Source organism: Hemiscyllium ocellatum, chromosome 21 (assembly GCF_020745735.1).
Source record: "Hemiscyllium ocellatum isolate sHemOce1 chromosome 21, sHemOce1.pat.X.cur, whole genome shotgun sequence".
Taxonomy (NCBI): Eukaryota; Metazoa; Chordata; class Chondrichthyes; order Orectolobiformes; family Hemiscylliidae; genus Hemiscyllium; species Hemiscyllium ocellatum.
The window spans coordinates 18449259-18469417 of NC_083421.1; the positions used below are offsets into that span (position 1 = coordinate 18449259).

Here is a 20159-nt window from a genome sequence, read left to right on the forward strand (position 1 = left end):
GAGTAGGAGAGACTAGCACAGCCTCAGAGTGAAGGGATAACCCTTTAGACCAGAGATGAGAGGGAATCTCTTCAGCCACAAGGTGGTGAATCATTGCCACAGAAGGCTGTACATGCCAAATTGTTGAGTGTTTTTAGGACAGAGATGGATAGGTTCTTGATTGGGAAGAGGATCGAGGGTTACGGGGAGAATGCAGGAGAATGGGGTTGAGAAACATATCAAACATAATTCAACGGTGCATCAGACTTGATTGGCCAAAGAGCCCAATTCAGCTCCTGTATTTTATGGTAAAGCTCCCTCTGCATTCCCCCCCCTCACTCAAACACTCCCGAGATAGTTCCAACTTGGGGTAAAATACTAGATAAAGCTGTCTTTTCAGTGTCCTGATCAGACACTCTTAAAGCAGGTACAGCAGATGTTAGATACAGAGGAAACTCACTCTATCGTTTCTATTGAGAATAAAACTCTCTCGATGTTGTCCTCATCAAACACCATAAGACAGGGACAGCACAGAATTAAATACTGAGTAAAGCTACTGTTTTAAACTGAGAGTAAAGTACACTCAATCTTTTATACTGAAAATATAGCTCTCTCTACATTGTCCCCCCCCCAAACACTCCGAGTACAACGACAGCATTGGGTAGAGACAGAGTAAAGCTCTCTACCCCTCTAAAGTGAAAGTAAAGCTTCCTCTTCTCTTCCACACTGAAATGAAAGCTGCCTCTACTCTTTTAAACAGAAGGTAGAACTTCCTGTACACTGTCCCTCACAAACTCCCCCAGGACAGGGACAGCACAGGGTTAGATACAGAGTAAAGCTTACTCTACACTGACCCCATCAAACACTCCCAGGGCAGGGACAGCACGGGGTTAGATACAGAGTAAAGCTCTCTCTATACTGTCCCCATCAAACACTCCCAGGATAGGGACAGCACGGGGTTAGATACAGAGTAAAGCTCTCTCTATACTGTCCCCCATCAAACACTCCCAGGTCAGGGACAGCACGGGGTTACATACAGAGTAAAGCTTCTCTACACTGTCCCCATCAAACACTCCCAGGATAGGGACAGCACGGGGTTAGGTACAGAGTAAAGCTCTCTGTATACTGTCCGCTATCAAACACTCCCAGGGCAGGGACAGCACAGGGTTAGATACAGAGTAAAGCTCTCTCTATACTGTCCCTCACAAACTCCCCCAGGACAGGGACAGCACGGGGTTAGATACAGAGTAAAGGTCTCTCTATACTGTCCCCATCAAACACTCCCAGGGCATGGACAGCACGGGGTTAGATACAGAATAAAGCTCCCTCTACACTGTCCCCATCAAACACTCCCAGGGCAGGGGCTGCACAGGGGTAGATACAGAGGAAAGCTCACTCTACACTGACCCCATCAAACACTTCCAGGGCATGGACAGCATTGGGTTAGATACAGAGTAAAGCTCTCTCTATACTGTCCCCATCAAACACTCCCAGGGCAGTGACAGCACAGGGTTAGATACAGAGTAAAACTCTCTCTACACTGTCCCCATCAAACACTCCCAGGACAGGGACAGCACAGGGTTAGATACAGAATAAAGCTCCCTCTACACTGTACCCATCAAACACTCCCAGGACAGGGACAGCATGGGGTTAGATACAGAGTAAAGCTCCCTCTACACTGTCCCCATCAAACACTCCCAGGGCAGTGACAGCACAGGGTTAGATACAGAGTAAAACTCTCTCTACACTGTCCCCATCAAACACTCCCAGGACAGGGACAGCACAGGGTTAGATACAGAATAAAGCTCCCTCTACACTGTACCCATCAAACACTCCCAGGACAGGGACAGCATGGGGTTAGATACAGAGTAAAGCTCCCTCTACACTGTCCCCATCAAACACTCCCAGGTCAGGGACAGCACGGGGTTACATACAGAGTAAAGCTCTCTCTACACTGTCCCCATCAAACACTCCCAGGGCTGGGACAGCACAGGGTTAGATACAGAGTAAAGCTCACTCTACACTGTCCCCATCAAACACCCCCAGGGCAGGGACAGCATAGGGTTAGATACAGGGTAAAGCTCCCTCTACACTGTCCCCATCAAACACTCCCAGGACAGGGACAGCACAGGGTTAGATACAGAATAATGTTCTCTCTAAACTGTTGCTAAATGCTTCTGAAGAAGTGCAAAACAGTTCCTATCACCTGGTGAAATCATTCCTGGTGAATTAATGTTCTTTTAGATCTGAAGGGAAAACTGGGCCATTGGTTTTGTGATCAATTGGAACTTTCAGCAATGATTTTGATCCTTGATAGCTGTGAACCTTACGTGTTTTAAAAAAAGTAGTCTTTTTATGTCCAAAGCAGTAAGGAGAATCTGGGAGTGGTGTTAACCCTGAGTGTGAGATGGGCTTTCAAACACTGAAGGGGGGCAGAGGGAAGACAGACGGACTAGAGTGAGAGGTGGTAGTGCCACAGGGCCAGGCTGAGACACTGCGGAGCCAATCTGGGAGGAATCATCAGCTCAGTGCCTTGGTATTCAAATACCTGTGGTTGGTGCTCCTTCTGCCCGTTGAGCTCTGCACTGGCGACAGGGTAGGGAGCTGAGAGACAAGTAAAGGTGAATGGGACCTGGATAGATATTCCCATGTTCCATGTGTCCCTGCAGCTTGGAGTTACATGGCAACACTTAGATCATCTGGTCAACACCTGAAGAACATTTTTGAGGTGGTCGTGGTCATGCAATAGATATTATTTATCTGTATTTTTGGAAAGACTTTCAATAAGGAACTGAACAACAGACAAAGTCAGAGAGTGTGAAATGAAGGTAAAGTGGCTGAATAGATGCTAGAAATGGTTTTGTTCCAGGATTGTTATGAACAGTAACCAAAAGAAGTCTCTTTTTATTTCCAAAATGTTGAGGGGAATCCGGGAGGACTGTTAACCCTGAGCTAGGAAGACAAAAAGTGGGAGTTAAGGGTCATTATTGAGAGTGCAGAAGAGTCCACTAGGGAACGCTGCTGTTCAAATGAATGATTTGCACTTTGGAATTAAAAGCTAAAGTTCTAAATTTGTAGGTGATGCCAAACTGCAGCAGTAGGGAGAGGAGAGGAGGACTGCAACACATTATTAATAAACTTGCAGAAGGGGCAAATAAATGATAAAACTCAACACAGATAGAGATGAGATTGTACATTTTCGCAGGAAGATCAGGGAGGTCACCAAGTTCCTGGTGTTGTTGATTGAAGAAGGGCTTATGCCCGAAACATCGATTCTCCTGTTCCTTGGATGCTGCTTGACCTGCTGCGCTTTTCCAGCAACACATTTTCAGCAGTTGTTGATGTTCTGTTTTGTTTAGGTGCAATGCTGACTGGGTCTAGTTGCCTCTTGAGAAGATGGCGGTGAGCTGCCTTCTTGAACCGCTGCCGTCTGTATGATAAAGGCAGCCATCGTGGCGTTAGACTGGGAGCTTCAGGACCTTGGCCTGAACACTGATGGAACTGGAATACATTTCCCAGCTGGGATGGTAAATGGCTCAGAGGGCAACTTGCGGATAATATGGCGTTCCCATGTATTTGCTGCCCTTGTCCTTCTAGATGGTGGAGAATGCAGATGTTTAAGGTCCTGTTAGAGGGGCCTTGGTGGTTTACAGCCTGTTATCACTGTGCATTGGGTTGAAGTGAGTCAACGGGATGCCAAAGTGTCTTTTTTTGTCCTGAATAGGGTTGAGTTTCTTGAGTGTTGTTGGAGCTGCACCCATCCAGGCAAGTGGGGAATATTCCACCACACTCCTGACCTGTGCCTTGTCGATGATGGACAGGCTTTGGGGAGTAGGAAGGTGAGTTACTTGCTGCAGTACTCCTAGCCTCTGACCTGCTCTTGTAGCCACTGTCTTTTATCGGTCTGTCTCATTTCAGTTTATGGTTTATGATATCCTCAGGATAATAATAGTGGGGGGATTCTGTGATGGTAATACCATTGAATGTAAAAAAGGAGATTGTCAGATTCTCTTTTGTTGGAGATGGTGTAATGCACAGTTATTACTGACCACTTGTCAGCTAAGTCTGAATGTGGTCCAAATCCTGCTGCATTTAGACAGGGATGACTTCTCTAGCTAAGGACTCACAGATGGTATTGAATGCTGTGCAATCATCAACTCTTTGACCAAGATTGTAGTGAGTCAAAAAATGTGTTGCTGGAAAAGCACAGCAGGTCAGGCAGCATCAGAGGAGCAGGAGAATCGACAGTTCAGGCATAAGCCCTTCATCAGGAATTCCTGATCATCACATTCCTGTTCCTCGGATGCTGCACGGACCTGCTGTGCTTTTCCAGGGCCACACATCTTGACTCTGACTCTCCAGCATCTGCAGCCCTCCCTTTCTCCAAGGCTGGAATGAGGTCACGAGCTGGGTGACCCTGGGGGGACTCAAACTGGGCCTCACTGAGCAGGTTATTGCTGAGCAGGTGACACCTTCCATCATTTTACTGATGATGATGGAGTGTAGATTGATGGGGCAATCATTGACCAGGTTGGATTTGTCCTGTTTTATAAGTACAGGGCAATTTTCCACATTTGCAGGTAGATGCCAGTGTTATAACTGTACTGGATCTGTTTGGCTGGGGGAGCGGCAAGTTCTGGAGTTCAGCACTATTGCTGGAATGTTGTCAGGGCCTGTAGCCTTTGCAGTATCCAGTGTCTCCAACCATTTCTTGAAATCATGGGGAGTGAATCGAATTGACTGAAGACTGGTATCTGTGACACTGGGGACCACTGAAGGAGGCCGAGATGGATCAACTACTCGGCACTTCTGGCTGCAGATTGCTGCAAAAGCTTCAGCCTTATCTTTTACACTGATGTGCTGAACTCTTCCTTCATTGAGGATGGGGATATTTGTGGAGCTGCCTCCCCCAGTGAGTTGTTTAATTGTCCGTCACCATTCACGATGTGACAGGACTGCAGAGCTTATATCTGCTCCGTTGATTGTGGGATTGCTTAGCTCTGTCTATCACTTGCTACTTTTGCTGTTTGGCAAGTAGACTTGTTTGGTGGCTTCACCACATTGACACCTCATTTTCAGGTATGCCTAGTGCTGCTCCTGGCATGCCCTCCTGTACTCTCCATTGAATGAGGGTTGATGCCCCGGCTTGATGGTAATGGTTGAGTGGGGATGTGCTGGGCCATGAGGTTATGGATTGTCCTGGAGTATGGTTCTGCTGTTGTTGATGACCCACAGTGCCTTATGGATGCCCAGTCTTGTGTTGCTCGACATCTGTCCCATATAGCACAGTGATGGTGCCACACAACTGCCCTCTGAAATGGCTCAGCAAGCTTTTCCAAACTGCAACAAAGTCTGAAGAAGTGGGTGAAACCAGATGGACCATCTGGCATCAACCAAAAACGACAAGGGCAACCCAGCCTTGGTTACCCTGCAATGTCTAATCACCGGCATCTGGGATTCGTGCCAAAATCGGGCAAGCTGTCTCTCAGACTCGTCCAACAACAATCACACCCACGGAATCACACCATGCAGATAATGTCCCAGACACCACCATTATCCACTGACATAATAGACCCAACAGAAATGGCATCACTGTGGTATGCAGTCAGGAGAGAGTTGCCCTGGTGTCCTCAACATTGACTCTGGACCCCATGAAGTCTCATGGCTTCAGGTCAAGCATGGGCAAGGAAACCTTTCGATAAATACTAAGTACTGGCCTCCCTCGGCTGATGAACCGTGATTCCTCCGTGTGGCGGATTTCAATGTCCACCCCCAAGAGTGGGTCAGCGGCAACACTACTGATCAAACTGGTCAGGACCTGAAGGACATAGCTGCTGGACTGGGTCTGCGGAAGGTGATGAGGACACCAATAAGAGGGACGAACATAGTTTGACCTCATCCTTACCAAACTGCCAGCTGCAGATGTATCTGTCCATGACAGTATCGGTCGGAGGGACAATCTTCTGGGGACCAAGTACCACTTTCACACTGAGAATAAGCCCCCATCGCGTTGTGTGGCACCATCACTGTGCTATATGGGACAGATGTCGAGCAACACAAGACTGGGCATCCATGAGGCACTGTGGGTCATCAACAGTAGCAGAACCATACTCCAGGAACAAACCATAACCTCATGGCCCAGCACATCCCCACTCAACCATTACCATCAAGCCGGGGCATCAACCCCTCATTCAATGGAGAGTACAGGAGGGCATGCCAGGAGCAGCCATCCATACCTGATCTGGCCTACATGTAACTCCAGGCACTGGGCAATGTGGTTCACTCTTAACTGTCAAGGATATAAAGGCATCCTTGACAAATATACCAATCAGGTTAAGCCTTAGCTTAGCCCTGGGGGTTCTATAGTGGAATGCATGGGTGTGGCACGGTGGCTCAGTGGTTGGCACTGCTGCCTCACAGCGCCAGGGACCCGGGTTCAATTCCAGCCTCGGGCAACTGTTTGCACATTCTCCCTGTGTCTGTGTGGGTTTCCTCTGGGTGCTCCGGTTTCCTCCCACAGTCCAAAGATGTACAGGTTAGGGTGAACTGGCCATGCTAAGTTGCCCTTAGTGTTCAGGGATGTGTAGGTTAGATGCATTAGTCAGGGGGAAATGTAGAGTAATAGAGTAGGGGAATGGGACTGGGTGGGATACCTTGCAGGGGGTCGGTGTGGACCAATGGCCTGTTTCCACACCGTGGACCAATGGCCTGTTTCCACACCGTGGACCAATGGCCTGTTTCCACACTGGACGATCGAATATGTTTCAGGCTGGGTTGGACAGAGCTTTGGTCTCTTTGGGAATCAGAGCTGGGGAATCAAGTTGAATCCAAGTATTGGTCACAGTTATATTGTACAGTGGGGCCGGGTGGTGTGGCCTAATCCTGCTCCTATTCCTTACATTTTGAACAGAAGGAAAGTCCTTCTAACCCTGCGCTGAACTTTAATTAGATTAGGGGTAGAGCAACCTGTGCAGTTCTGGTTACCATATTCCAAAATGGCTTGACCACAGTCCTGGATAGGGTGCAGGGGTGATTGATAAGGACACTGCCCCAGACATGTGTGAGCTTACATTATCAGCCCACGAGAGAAAGAGAAGGCAGAGGGCTGACTCAATCGAGGTCTTCAGAATGGTTTTGATGGAGTGGATGCCGAGTGAATGTTTTCTCTTGTGGGGAAGGTCAAGGCCATCTGTATAAAAGATCATCACTGAGACACTGGTCAGAATGAGGAACTCAGTCGACTGGGGGAGTTGGATTGAACAGTGCACAGGAGAGCCACACGACTGTATGAGGGGAAACGGAATTTAACTGCACAGGGTAGATTTATAAGAAAAGGTTTGAGAAGATCACAAACACCAGCAACACTGGCCCCTGTTGCTGTGTTTTATAGACCAACATCAACTTACCAGAAAGTCGCCAGTAACCTCAGGTTGGTAGACATTGTTGAAAGCACAGTTGCTATGGTTACAGGGGCTAAAGCTAAAGATGGAGTCGACCAACTGATAGCACTCAAGTGGTTGTGAAGTCCCTCTGAAGGCGATGGTCTTGTCAGGTGAGTAATCCTGAGGTTTCTCACTTGCTGTGCATGGGCTGTTGTATATAAAACTCAGTGGGTAAGAGGCGTTATAGCCATTTGGCATGCAGGGGTTAACAATCTCACTGTCATAATCCTGGGCCTGTGGGAGAAACAGAAACTGTTAGATATTCATATACTATAAATATATGATATTATCTAACTATCATAACAAATTCCTTCAATCCACCCACTCATACTCTCCTTTTATTCCTCAAGATGACTTATCTTTCTTCATATCCCTCGATTCTGCCTCCCCAGCCTCCCATATCCCTAATTCACATCCACAAACACACATGCAAGCTTCATGGAATTCTTCAATGAAATTTTATACTTTCTACTGAAAGTATAGTCTCTTACAATCATCATTTTCGAAAACACTTTCTTCAAAACCTGGTCCCTCCCGTAACAGAGGTAGCTGTGAGTGTATACTTCATAGTTATAGCCATACAGACGTAGAACAGCTTTATTTTCAGGATTATCGATTTCTTGACTGGGCACGAAGGAGATCTGTGTGGATGCTCCCCCAAAGTCCATGGCTCCCACTGTCTTTTTAATTGGTTTGATCCATCTTCCAACCCATCCATACTGTAAAAGAAGGGCAGAACATTCAGAAGGTGTTAGATCTCCTCAGGCTGGGACAGGAACAAGGCTGTTACTGTGTGGGGACTGTCTCTGACAATCACCCTGTTCCTCCACGTCGCACCTCAGAAAGGGGGCAAGAATGTCGAAAGTCGGAATTTTTAGGAGCGAGAAGGGTCTATAAAAGATGGTCACACCTTCTCAGTATCACATAACAATCCCACCTACTCACCTTCCCCTTTAGCCCCACTTCTGTGTCCTTCAATCCCACCCATTTCCCAGATCCCTCAATCACACCCTCTTCTCATATCCCTCAATCCCATCCCTCGATCTCACCATATCCCTTAATTCCACCCTCTTCCTGCGTCTCTCAATCCCACCATCTCCCTGTGTTCCTCCATCCCACCTCTCCCCATATCCTTCAATTCCCAGCCACTCTGTATCCCTCAATCCCAAACTCTCCCCATATCCTTCAATCCCAATCTCTTCCTGTATTCCTCAATGCTAACCTCTCCCCATGTCCTTCAATTCCATCCTCTTCCAATATTCCAGTTTCCCACCCGAGCCTGTATCCCTGAATCCCACCCACCCAGTTTAGGGAGCAGTATGTACAGTATAGGGCTGGGAAAGGGAGGGTGACCAGAAGGGAAGGTGGCCTCTGGGTGGTCCTGACTGTTGATGCATGGTGGGTAATGGGTGAATGTTGGTGAGGAGCAGTCGGTACTGTGCATTTATATAGTACCTGAACACACCTCACTTGTTACCTGAAAACCTCCTTCTAGAATCATGGGCAAGTGAAAGAGAACTCTTCCTACTTCACTCTGACAATACCAGCTCTACCCCAGCCTGGTGTACATCACAATGTAGCTGCTGCACCACATTCCCAACAGCATCTGACGGCACTGTCTCTATCCCTGTCCCTGTCTCTATCCCTGTCCCTGTCCCTGTCCCTATCCCTGACCTTTTCCCTGTCCCTATCTTGTCCCTGTCCCTATCCCTGACCCAATCTCTGTCCATGTCCCTATCCCTGTCCCTAACTCTGACCCTGTCCCTGTCCCTGTCCCTGTCCCTGTCCCTGTCCCTGTCCCTGTCCCTATCACTGACCCTATTCCTGTCCCTGTCCCTGTCCCTGTCTCTGTCTCTGTCCCTGTCCCTGTCCCTGTCCCTGTCCCTGTCCCTGTCCCTGTCCCTATTCCTGTCCCTGTCCCTGTCCCTGTCCCTGTCCCTGTCCCTGTCCCTGTCCCTGTCTCTGTCTCTGTCCCTGTCCCTGTCTCTGTCCCTGTCTCTGTCTCTATTCATGTCTCTATCTCTGTCTCTGTCCCTGTCTCTGTCCCTGTCTCTATCCCTGACCCTGTCCCTATCCCTGTTCCTATCTCTGACCCTGTCCCTCTCCCTATTCCTGTCCCTGTCCCTGACTCTGTCCCTATCCCTGACCCTAACCCTGTCCCTGTCCCTATCCCTGTGCCTATCCCTATCTCTGTCCCTGACCCTGTCCCTGTCCCTGTCCCAGTCTCTGTCTCTATCCCTGTCCCTGTCTCTGTCCCTGTCCCTGTCCCTGACCCTATCCCTGTCCCTGTCTCTGTCCCTGTCCCTGACCCTATCCCTGTCCCTGTCCCTGTCTCTATCCCTGTCTCTATCCCTGTCTCTATCCCTGTCTCTATCCCTGTCTCTATCCCTGTCCCTGTCCCTATTTCTGTCTCTGTCTATATCCCTGTCCCTGTCTCTGTCTCTATCCCTATCCCTGTCCCTGTCCCTATCTCTGTCTCTGTCCCTGTCTCTATCCCTGTCCCTGTCCCTATTTCTGTCTCTGTCTCTATCCCTATCCCTATCCCTGTCCCTGTCCCTATCTCTGTCTCTGTCCCTGTCTCTGTCTCTGTCCCTGTCTCTGTCTCTGTCTCTGTCCCTGTCTCTGTCTCTGTCCCTATCCCTGTCACTATCTCTGTCCCTGTCCCTGTCTCTGTCCTGTCCTTATCTCTGTCTCTGTCTCTATCCCTGTCCCTGTTCCTGTCCCTGTTCCTGTCCCTGTCCCTATCCCTGTCTCTATCCCTGTCTCTGTCGTTGTCTCTGTCGTTGTCTCTGTCGTTGTCTCTGTCACTATCCCTGCCCCTGTCTCTGTCTCTATCCCTGTCTCTGTCCCTATCTCTGTCGCTATCTCTGACCCTGTCCCTGTCCCTATTCCTGTCCCTGTCCCTGTCTCTGTCCCTGACCCTATCCCTGTCCCTATCCCCGACCCTTTCCCTGTCCCTATCCCTGTCCCAGTCTCTGTCTCTCTCCCAGTCCCTGTCCCTCTCCCTCTCCCTGTCCCTGTCCCTCTCCCTGTCCCTGTTCCTCTCCCTATCCCTCTCCCTGTCCCGTTCCCTCTCCCTGTCCCTCTCCATCTCCCTCACCCTCTCCCTATCCCTCTCCCTGTCCCTCACCCTCTCCCATTCCCTCTCCCTGTCACTTTCCCTGTCCCTGTCCCTCTCCCTGTCCCTCTCCCTCTCCCTGTCCCTCTCCCTGTCCCTCTCCCTGTCCCTCTCCCTGTCCCTCTCCCTGTCCCTGTCCATCTGCCTCTCCTTGTCCCTCTCCCAGTCCCTGTCCCTATCCCTCTCCTTCTCCCTGTCACACTCCCTCCCCCTGTCCATCTCCCTCTCCCTGTCCATCTCCCTTCCCTGTCCCTCTCCCTAAGCCTGTCCCTCTCCCTAAGCCTGTCCCTCTCCCTCTCCCTCTCCCTCTCCCTGTCCCTCTCCCCGTCCCTCTCCCCGTCCCTCTCCCCGTCCCTCTCCCCGTCCCTCTCCCCGTCCCTCTCCCCGTCCCTCTCCCCGTCCCTCTCCCTGTCCCTCTCCCGCTGAGCAGAGACATTATTTCTGAGGAATGATGGTTGACCCGATGTTGCCGTGGAGCTGAGAGCTGGATACCCAGAGACAGGCTGGAGACCGGTGTCCCTGTGCTGTTGGGTTTGCTGTTTTTTTGACGGAGCAAATGCACCCTATCCACATCTCTCATAATTTTAGTATTTGCAATCACGTCCCCTCTCAATGTTCTCTGCTCTAAGAAAAACATCCCTGGTCTATCCAATCTCTCGTTAGAACTGAAACTCTCCAGTCCAGGCAACATCCTGGTAACTCTCCTCTGCACCCTCACCAGTGCTATCACACCCCTCCGAGAATGTGGATTCCAGAAGTACTCTCGCTGGGGGCTAAACAATTTGTTCCCAGGGGCAACTATGGTCAGGCAGCAATCTGCGATGCCCATTTCCTGTGAACTACTAAATAAAACTTACCCCACCAATGGGAACAGTGAAAGGGGCAGTCTGCATTTGGGGTGGGTGAGTCTCTCAGAGTTGGAATGTCTATGCATTGACCTTCGTTTCTGCTACCTTACCTTTATGAAGTTCTCCAGCAGGTAATTGGCAGTAACCCATCCAAAAACTCCCTCCTCATTTCCTGTCAGGATCTTGGCTCCTTGGTATTTAAACTTGTAGGATTTCAGAGAGATAGCGATTGAGGCCAGGACTCCTTTGGTGGCTTCAGGATCAGTGAGGCTGCAGGCAGTACAGAAAGGGAGATGGCTGTTAGAGTGGGTCTGGCCTGAGAACTCTCAGGTCATGGAGCACCGTGAGTCAATCTGAAGAAATGTCTCACAGTAGGAGGTGGGGGGGGGGTAGTGAGATGGACAGGAAACTGTCCTACACTCCTACCCCATGAGAGATGAACCTCCCCCACCACCAGGATCACATCACAGGTCCCACCTACCTCCTACCAGACCTTCGGACTCAAGAGAATGTTATAAATGTAACCTCCTGACCACCCCCCCTCAGTGACAGCCCTTTGCAGACAGACTGGCTGTGCGGGGGTCCCTGTACCCTCTGACCACCCCCCTCAGTGACAGGCCTTTGCAGACAGACTGGCTGTGCGGGGGTCCCTGTACCCCCTGACCACCCCCCTCAGTGACAGGCCTTTGCAGACAGACTGGCTGTGCGGGGGTCCCTGTACCCCCTGATCAACCCCCTCAGTGACAGCCCTTTGCGGACAGACTGGCTGTGCGGGGGTCCCTGTACCCCCTGACCACCCCCCTCAGTGACAGGCCTTTGCAGACAGACTGGCTGTGCGGAGGGTCCCTGCACCTCCTTTCCTTCTCAGCCTCGGGGCCAACAATCGCTGAATGAATCACTCCCTGTTGTGGGGTCTCAGGCAGAGCTGACAGATTCACCACAATTCTCTGGTTCAGTTCCTCACTCTGCCTTTATCTATCCCAGCCTCCTCCTTGTCTTGACTCTTTCGCATTTTTTCCTCTATCTGACCTCTTCCTCCATTCTCCATCCATTCTCCATCTTTATCTCTCATTTCCCCTCTCTCCCTGTTCACTCACCTCTCTTGTTCCTCATTCTACACCGTCCTTGTCCCTCCACTTTCCCCCTCTGACCCTCCTCCCAGCTGACTGGACATTCTCCACGCTCTCCACTGTCATACTTGGACCACTCTGTCACTTTCCCGGACCACTTCATTCTGCCAGTTTAGTTTTGGATATTATCTGCTCCTTAGTGCTCAGGTTCCTGCCCTTTGAACTGTGACCCGCTGCCAAATTTCCTCAATCAACGCGGATTTGAAACCCTCACCCTGTTCCCTCCATGATCATCATCTTCAAACATCATCTCCTCCTCTCCATCTTGTTGCCAAAGGGCATAGCACCGCAGCACCGATTCCTCAATATCACCATGGAGGCTGCCTCACGCTGTACTGCACTGAGCTCCCACTGATCTCCCACTGAGCACCCACTGAGCACCCACTGATCTCCCACTGATCACCCACTGATCTCCCACTGATCTCCCACTGATCTCCCACTGATCTCCCACTGATCTCCCACTGAGCACCCACTGATCTCCCACTGAGCACCCACTGAGCACCCACTGAGCACCCACTGAAATCCCACTGAGCACCCGCTGATCTCCCGCTGAGCACCCACTGAGCTCCCACTGATCTCCCACTGAGCACCCACTGATCTCCCACTGAGCACCCACTGAGTACCCAGAGTACCCACTGAGCACCCACTGAGCACCCACTGAGCACCCATTGATCTCCCACTGAGTACCCATTGATCTCCCACTGATCTCCCACTGATCTCCCACTGATCTCCCACTGATCTCCCACTGAGCACCCACTGAGCACCCACTGAGCACCCACTGAGCACCCACTGAGCACCCGCTGATCTCCCACTGAGCACCCGCTGATCTCCCGCTGAGCACCCACTGAGCACCCACTGAGTACCCATTGATCTCCCACTGAGCACCCACTGAGCTCCCACTGAGCAGGAAAAGCCTACCTATTGAAGCGACCAATCCAGGAATTGTTGATCTGATTGAAGAAAAATTGAAGGGGCTGTTTATCTCCTGTGCTGATGAATAATGCAGAGTTCGTGAAACCAAGAAAGTGTTTGTTTTTCAAACCTGGGAGATAAAGAGCCCATGATCCAGGGAGCAATAACCAGATACACCAGTCAGTGTGGGCACTGGGGGAGAGTGAGCAGATACACCAGTCAGTGTGGGCACTGGGGGAGAGTGAGCAGATACACCAGTCAGTGTGGGCACTGGGGGAGAGTGAGCAGATACACCAGTCAGTGTGGGTATTGGGGGGACAGTGAGCAGATACACCAGTCAGTGTGGGTATTGGGGGGACAGTGAGCAGATACACCAGTCAGTGTGGGTATTGAGGGGACAGTGAGCAGATACACCAGTCAGTGTGGGCACTGGGGGGGCAGTGAGCAGATACGCCAGTCAGTGTGGGTATTGGGGGGACAGTGAGCAGATACACCAGTCAGTGTGGGTATTGAGGGGACAGTGAGCAGATACACCAGTCAGTGTGGGCACTGGGGGGGCAGTGAGCAGATACGCCAGTCAGTGTGGGTATTGGGGGGACAGTGAGCAGACACACTGGTCAGTGTGGGTATTGGGGGGACAGTGAGCAGACACACCAGTCAGTGTGGGCACTGGGGGTACAGTGAGCAGATGCACCAGTCAGTGTGGGTATTGGGGGACAGTGAGCAGATGCACCAGTCAGTGTGGGTATTGGGGGGACAGTGAGCAGATACACCAGTCAGTGTGGGCACTGGGGGGACAGTGAGCAGATACGCCAGTCAGTGTGGGTATTGGAGGGACAGTGAGCAGACACACCGGTCAGTGTGGGTATTGGGGGGACAGGGAGCCGATACACCAGTCAGTGTGGGTATTGAGGGGACAGTGAGCAGATACACCAGTCAGTGTGGGCACTGGGGGGGCAGTGAGCAGATACGCCAGTCAGTGTGGGTATTGGGGGGACAGTGAGCAGACACACTGGTCAGTGTGGGTATTGGGGGGACAGTGAGCAGACACACCAGTCAGTGTGGGCACTGGGGGTACAGTGAGCAGATGCACCAGTCAGTGTGGGTATTGGGGGACAGTGAGCAGATGCACCAGTCAGTGTGGGTATTGGGGGGACAGTGAGCAGATACACCAGTCAGTGTGGGCACTGGGGGGACAGTGAGCAGATACGCCAGTCAGTGTGGGTATTGGAGGGACAGTGAGCAGACACACCAGTCAGTGTGGGTATTGGGGGGACAGGGAGCCGATACACCAGTCAGTGTGGGTATTGGGGGGACAGGGAGCAGACACACCAGTCAGTGTGGGCACTGGGGGTACAGTGAGCAGATACACCAGTCAGTTTGGGTATTGGGGGACAGTGAGCAGATGCACCAGTCAGTGTGGGTATTGGGGGGACAGTGAGCAGATACACCAGTCGGTGTGGGAACTGGGGGGACAGTGAGTAGATACACCAGTCAGTGTGGGTATTGGGGGGACAGGGAGCAGACACACCAGTCAGTGTGGGCACTGGGGGTACAGTGAGCAGATACACCAGTCAGTTTGGGTATTGGGGGACAGTGAGCAGATGCACCAGTCAGTGTGGGTATTGGGGGGACAGTGAGCAGATACACCAGTCAGTGTGGGTATTGGGGGGACAGTGAGCAGATGCACCAGTCAGTGTGGGTATTGGGAGGACAGTGAGCAGATACTCCAGTCAGTGTGGGCACTGGGGGGGGCAGTGAGCAGATACTCCAGGAGTGTGGGCACTGGGGGAGAGTGAGCAGATACACCAGTCAGTGTGGGCACGGGGGGGGGGGCAGTGAGCAGATACACCATTCAGTGTCGGTACTGGGGGGACAGTGAGCAGATACTCCAGTCATTGTGGCTATTGGGGGCACAGTGAGCAGATACACCAGTCAGTGTGGGTATTGGGGGGGCAGTGAGCAGATACACCAATCAGTGTGGGCATTGGGGGACAGAGAGCAGATACACCAGTCTGTGTGGGTATTGGGGGGACAGTGAGCAGATACACCAGTCAGTGTGGGTATTGGGGGGACAGTGAGTAGATACACCAGTCTGTGTGGGTATTGGGGGGACAGTGAGCAGATACACCAGTCAGTGTGGCCATTGGGGGGACAGTGAGCAGATACACCAGTCAGTGTGGGTATTGGGGGGACAGTGAGCAGATACACCAGTCAGTGTGGGTATTGGGAGGACAGTGGACAGATACACCAGTCAGTGTGGGCACTGGGGGGGGCAGTGAGCAGATAAACCAGTCAGTGTGGGTATTGGGAGGACAGTGAGCAGATACACCAGTCAGTGTGGGTATTGGGGGGACAGTGAGCAGATACACCAGTCAGTGTGGGTATTGGGGGGACAGTGAGCAGATACACCAGTCAGTGTGGGTATTGGGGGGACAGTGAGCAGATACACCAGTCAGTGTGGGTATTGGGGGGACAGTGGACAGATACACCAGTCAGTGTGGGCACTGGGGGGGGCAGTGAGCAGATAAACCAGTCAGTGTGGGCACTGGGGGGGCAGTGAGCAGATGCACCAGTCAGTGTGGGCACTGGGGGGACAGTGAGCAGATACACCAGTCAGTGTGGGCACTGGGGGGGGCAGTGAGCAGATACACAAATCAGTGTGGGTATTGGGGGGACAGTGAGCAGATACACCAGTCAATGTGGGCACTGGGGGTGGCAGTGAGCAGATAAACCAGTCAGTGTGGGCATTGGCGGGGCAGTGGGCAGATACACCAGTCAGTGTGGGCACTTGGATGACAATAAACAGATACGCCAGTCAGTGTGGGCACTGTGGGGACAGTGAGCAGATACACCAGTCAGTGTGGGTATTGTGGGGACAGTGAGCAGATACACCAGTCAGTGTGGGTATTGGGGGGACAGTGAGCAGATACACCAGTCAGTGTGGGCACTGGGGGGACAGTGAGCAGATACACCAGTCAGTGTGGGCACTGGGGGGGGCAGTGAGCAGATACTCCAATCAGTGTGGGTATTGGGGGGACAGTGAGCAGATACACCAGTCAGTGTGGGCACTGGGGGGGGCAGTGAGCAGATAAACCAGTCAGTGTGGGCATTGGCGGGGCAGTGGGCAGATACACCAGTCAGTGTGGGCACTTGGATGACAATAAACAGATACGCCAGTCAGTGTGGGCACTGTGGGGACAGTGAGCAGATACGCCAGTCAGTGTGGGTATTGGGGGGACAGTGAGCAGATACACCAGTCAGTGTGGGTATTGGGGGGACAGTGAGCAGATACACCAGTCAGTGTGGGTATTGGGGGGACAGTGAGCAGATACACCAGTCAGTGTGGGCACTGGGGGGACAGTGAGCAGATACACCAGTCAGTGTGGGCACTGGGGGGACAGTGAGCAGATACACCAGTCAGTGTGGGCACTGGGGGGACAGTGAGCAGATTCACCGGTCAGTGTGGGCACTGGGGGGACAGTGAGCAGATTCACCGGTCAGTGTGGGCACTGGGGGGACAGTGAGCAGATTCACCGGTCAGTGTGGGTTGTCTCTGGGAGATAAGTGTCTGTCTGATGTGGAAGGATCCTTTGGGACCTTGGATGGAGCTGAGGGGAAGAGGTGTGGGCGTACGTTTTGCACTTTTTGCGGTGGCAGGTGAAGGTGCCCAGAGGGAAGGGTGGGTTGGTGGGGGGTGGGGGGGTGGTCCTGACAAGAGAGTCGCAGAGTGAATGGTCTCTCCAAAATGCAGATAGGAGTCGGGTGGGAAATCTACCCCTGGTGGTGGGGTCCATTTATAGTTGGTGGAAATGGCGGAGGATGATGCGATGATAGAGGTTGGTGGGGTGGAAGGTTCTGTCCAGAGGTATATTTCCCTCCCCACCCCTATCTGCGTTTCAGAGAGATCATTCCCTTGGTGACTCCCTTGTCAGGCCCATGACTACTGAGGGGATGGTTCACGATGGGATAATGAGACATCAGATTCCTGTCAGTTGGAAGGAGACTGCAAGAGAAGTATGGGAGAGAGGGAGGTCAAGTCCAGTGAGAGAGAGAGAGAGAGAGAGAGAGAGCATTTCAAACTGATCAACAGTAGAATAGTCAATTATCTGCGATTGAAGAAAACATCAAATCGCTCAGGTAATTAAATCTTCAGAAATGAATGTGGAATCACAAGTTTAAGGTTGTGTGGATTCAGGAGCTGTTATACTATTGACGGTAGTGAATCCTGCAATGATAAATACTCTCGGTAGTTACATTTATTAGAAACTGATTTCTGAGATACAATAAAAGATGTAGCAGTTACCTGGTTAAAATGTTTTAGTTTTGTGTCCATATAATGGAAATGTGTTAGCTGTGAGCTCTCTGTCATGTACCCAGGGTGATAGCTTTTCATGTGTAGAAGTGTGGGTCACTTATTGTGATAAAAACAACTTTTTGTTAACTGATGCCTGTAATCTTGTACTAATTTAAATCCTGCAATGTACAAAAAATTATTCAGTTTCTTAAAATATTGCGACATTAATTTGCTTGGAGAATTCTAGGAAAACCTTGAGACTGATTGGTTTGTTGGATAAATGATGGTTGCCAGTTTTGGGTTCACTTTCATTTTTAGGACTGTTTCTGACAAGGCCTTCAGTTCTCTGATGTACGGCTAAGGATACCTGACCTGTACCTGCCGAGACAGTCAGAACCTAATATCTGAAAACCAGAAAATAGCCCCTGAGGAAGTTTCAAGATGAGCCCTCGAAAACAGCAATGATGTTCCCCCCCCACCCCCGACCAGGCTCAGGTATTACTTACTTCAACAAGCGCATCCCAGCTGTAGCACCAAGGTAGAGGGGTGTCTCTGCATGCCGATTTGCGGGAATGCTTTTCACAGCTTCGTCCAGGCAGGGCTTCAGACTGTTTCCAACTTGTGACAGGTTGGACGCGTAACTGGAAATACCGGCACCTACAGCCCGAGATTGAATATGGTGTCAGTGCATTCGCATATCCCCTCCCCCCCCCCGAAAGGTGCCTTGCCTGGTTACCTCATGTACAATCCCTTCTTCTCCATGTCCCAGAGACACAGCAACAAGCTCAGGAAACCCCTCTACAGTGGCCCCAGGCTATCCCACCATTCTTCAACACAGGAGAGATTCCCATTCCCTTCACAAGCCAAGGTGCACAGTGCCAAGCCAAGGTGCACAGTGCCAAGCCAAGGTGCACAGTGCCAAGCCAAGGTGCACAGTGCCAAGCCAAGGTGCACAGTGCCAAGCCAAGGTCTCAGGAGATCGACAGCAGGGCTGGTACCATCGTGTCTTTATCTCAGCTGCATTAATAACAGACAGAGATATTGATCGTCACGGAAAAATATGCAGGACAGGGACAGCACGGGGTTAGGTACAGAGTAAAGCTTCCTCTACACTGTCCTCATCAAACACTCCCAGCACAGGGACAGCATGGGGTTAGATACAGAGTAAAGCTTGCTCTACACTGTCCTCCATCAAACTCTCCCAGGGCAGTGACAGCACAGGGTTAGATACAGAGTAAAGCTCCCTCTACACTATCCCCCATCAAACACTCTCAGGGCAGGGACAGCATAGGGTTGGATACAGAGTAAAGCTCCCTCTACACTGTCTCCATCAAACACTCCCAGGGCAGCAACAGCATGGGGCAAAGGTTGGTTACAGGGTAAAGCTCTCTCTACACTGTCCCAGCCCTAATTTTGTATCTGACTATAGACAGTGCTTGACAACGGTCCATCCCCCGTGCCCTCTCCTATTTCATTGATCTGCTCTTCAGTCTCACCCTCGGCACATTTACATCTGACTCATTCCTCCCACCTCTGAAAGGTGACGCCCTCTTCCCTTGATCTTGGCGATAAAATGTCGCTGTGAGCTAGCCCTGTCCTGGCCCTCTGTGCTCTTGGCCTGAGTCTGGCGCTCACCCTGCAGAATGAGGGGGCCTCTTGGCTAAGGTGGGTTTGTAGAGAGACTGATATTGGCCTGGCTGGTCCTGAAGGTGAAGCACTCTGGATGGTGCTGTGGGAGCCTCAGAGATCGAGAGAGAGTGACTGACTGCTCTTGGCTGGTGTGGTATCTTTTACCTTTTACGTTGCATTTGCTGTGCTCACTCACAATGCCTGTGCTGTTTTCTTTCCCAGACGGCCATTTGTAAACATAGAGGGTGGTGCGAGAGGAGCCAGCGTCAATGACGATGCCATACTGTTGGAAGAGAAAAGGAAAGTCCTTCAAATTGTTAAACTCAAGTGGGGAAAGAGCATATTCAACACATAACTGAAAACAGGGTAATGTGCGAGATAAATCCTACATTGTCTTTATATCCATTGTGAATCAAGCATTAACTGCTTGCTGTTTGAGTCAGAGGTTAGGGGCTTGGAGACATGCTGCAGAAGTTGAGGTTACCAGTACAGTGCAGCACTGCGCAAGTGCTACACAGTCACAGGGACTGTCTTTCAGACAAAACATTAATCCAAGGCCCCAATCCCCTGTGTTCAGGTGGCTGGAGAAGAGCCAGGGATTTCTCCCCAGTGTCCCAATGAATGTTTATCCCTCAAACAACATCACTAGACAGAGCCTGGTCATGAGGACATGTCTGTCTGTGTGCAATAGAGGAATATAGCTGCAAGCTGCCACACAGCATTCAGTCCTAAACTCAGAAAGTACGCAACTGGTCAGATCTTGGCCTGAGAGTGTGAAGGCTATTATATTATTACAGAATTTGA

At 51.1% G+C, this 20159-nt stretch overlaps 1 protein-coding gene across 1 annotated transcript in view; it reads right to left on the reverse strand.

The window, feature by feature from the left end:
* Positions 1-20159, reverse strand: part of LOC132825780 (ectonucleoside triphosphate diphosphohydrolase 2-like) — a 106108-nt gene that overhangs the window by 10951 nt on the left and 74998 nt on the right. Inside the window, exons 2-6 of the mRNA XM_060841246.1 lie at positions 19521-19638; positions 18233-18383; positions 11498-11657; positions 7913-8140; positions 7386-7655 (exon numbers count right to left, since the gene is read on the reverse strand). Of these exons, the coding sequence (XP_060697229.1) occupies positions 7386-7655; positions 7913-8140; positions 11498-11657; positions 18233-18383; positions 19521-19638 (927 nt within the window). The remainder of the gene's footprint in view (positions 1-7385; positions 7656-7912; positions 8141-11497; positions 11658-18232; positions 18384-19520; positions 19639-20159) is intronic.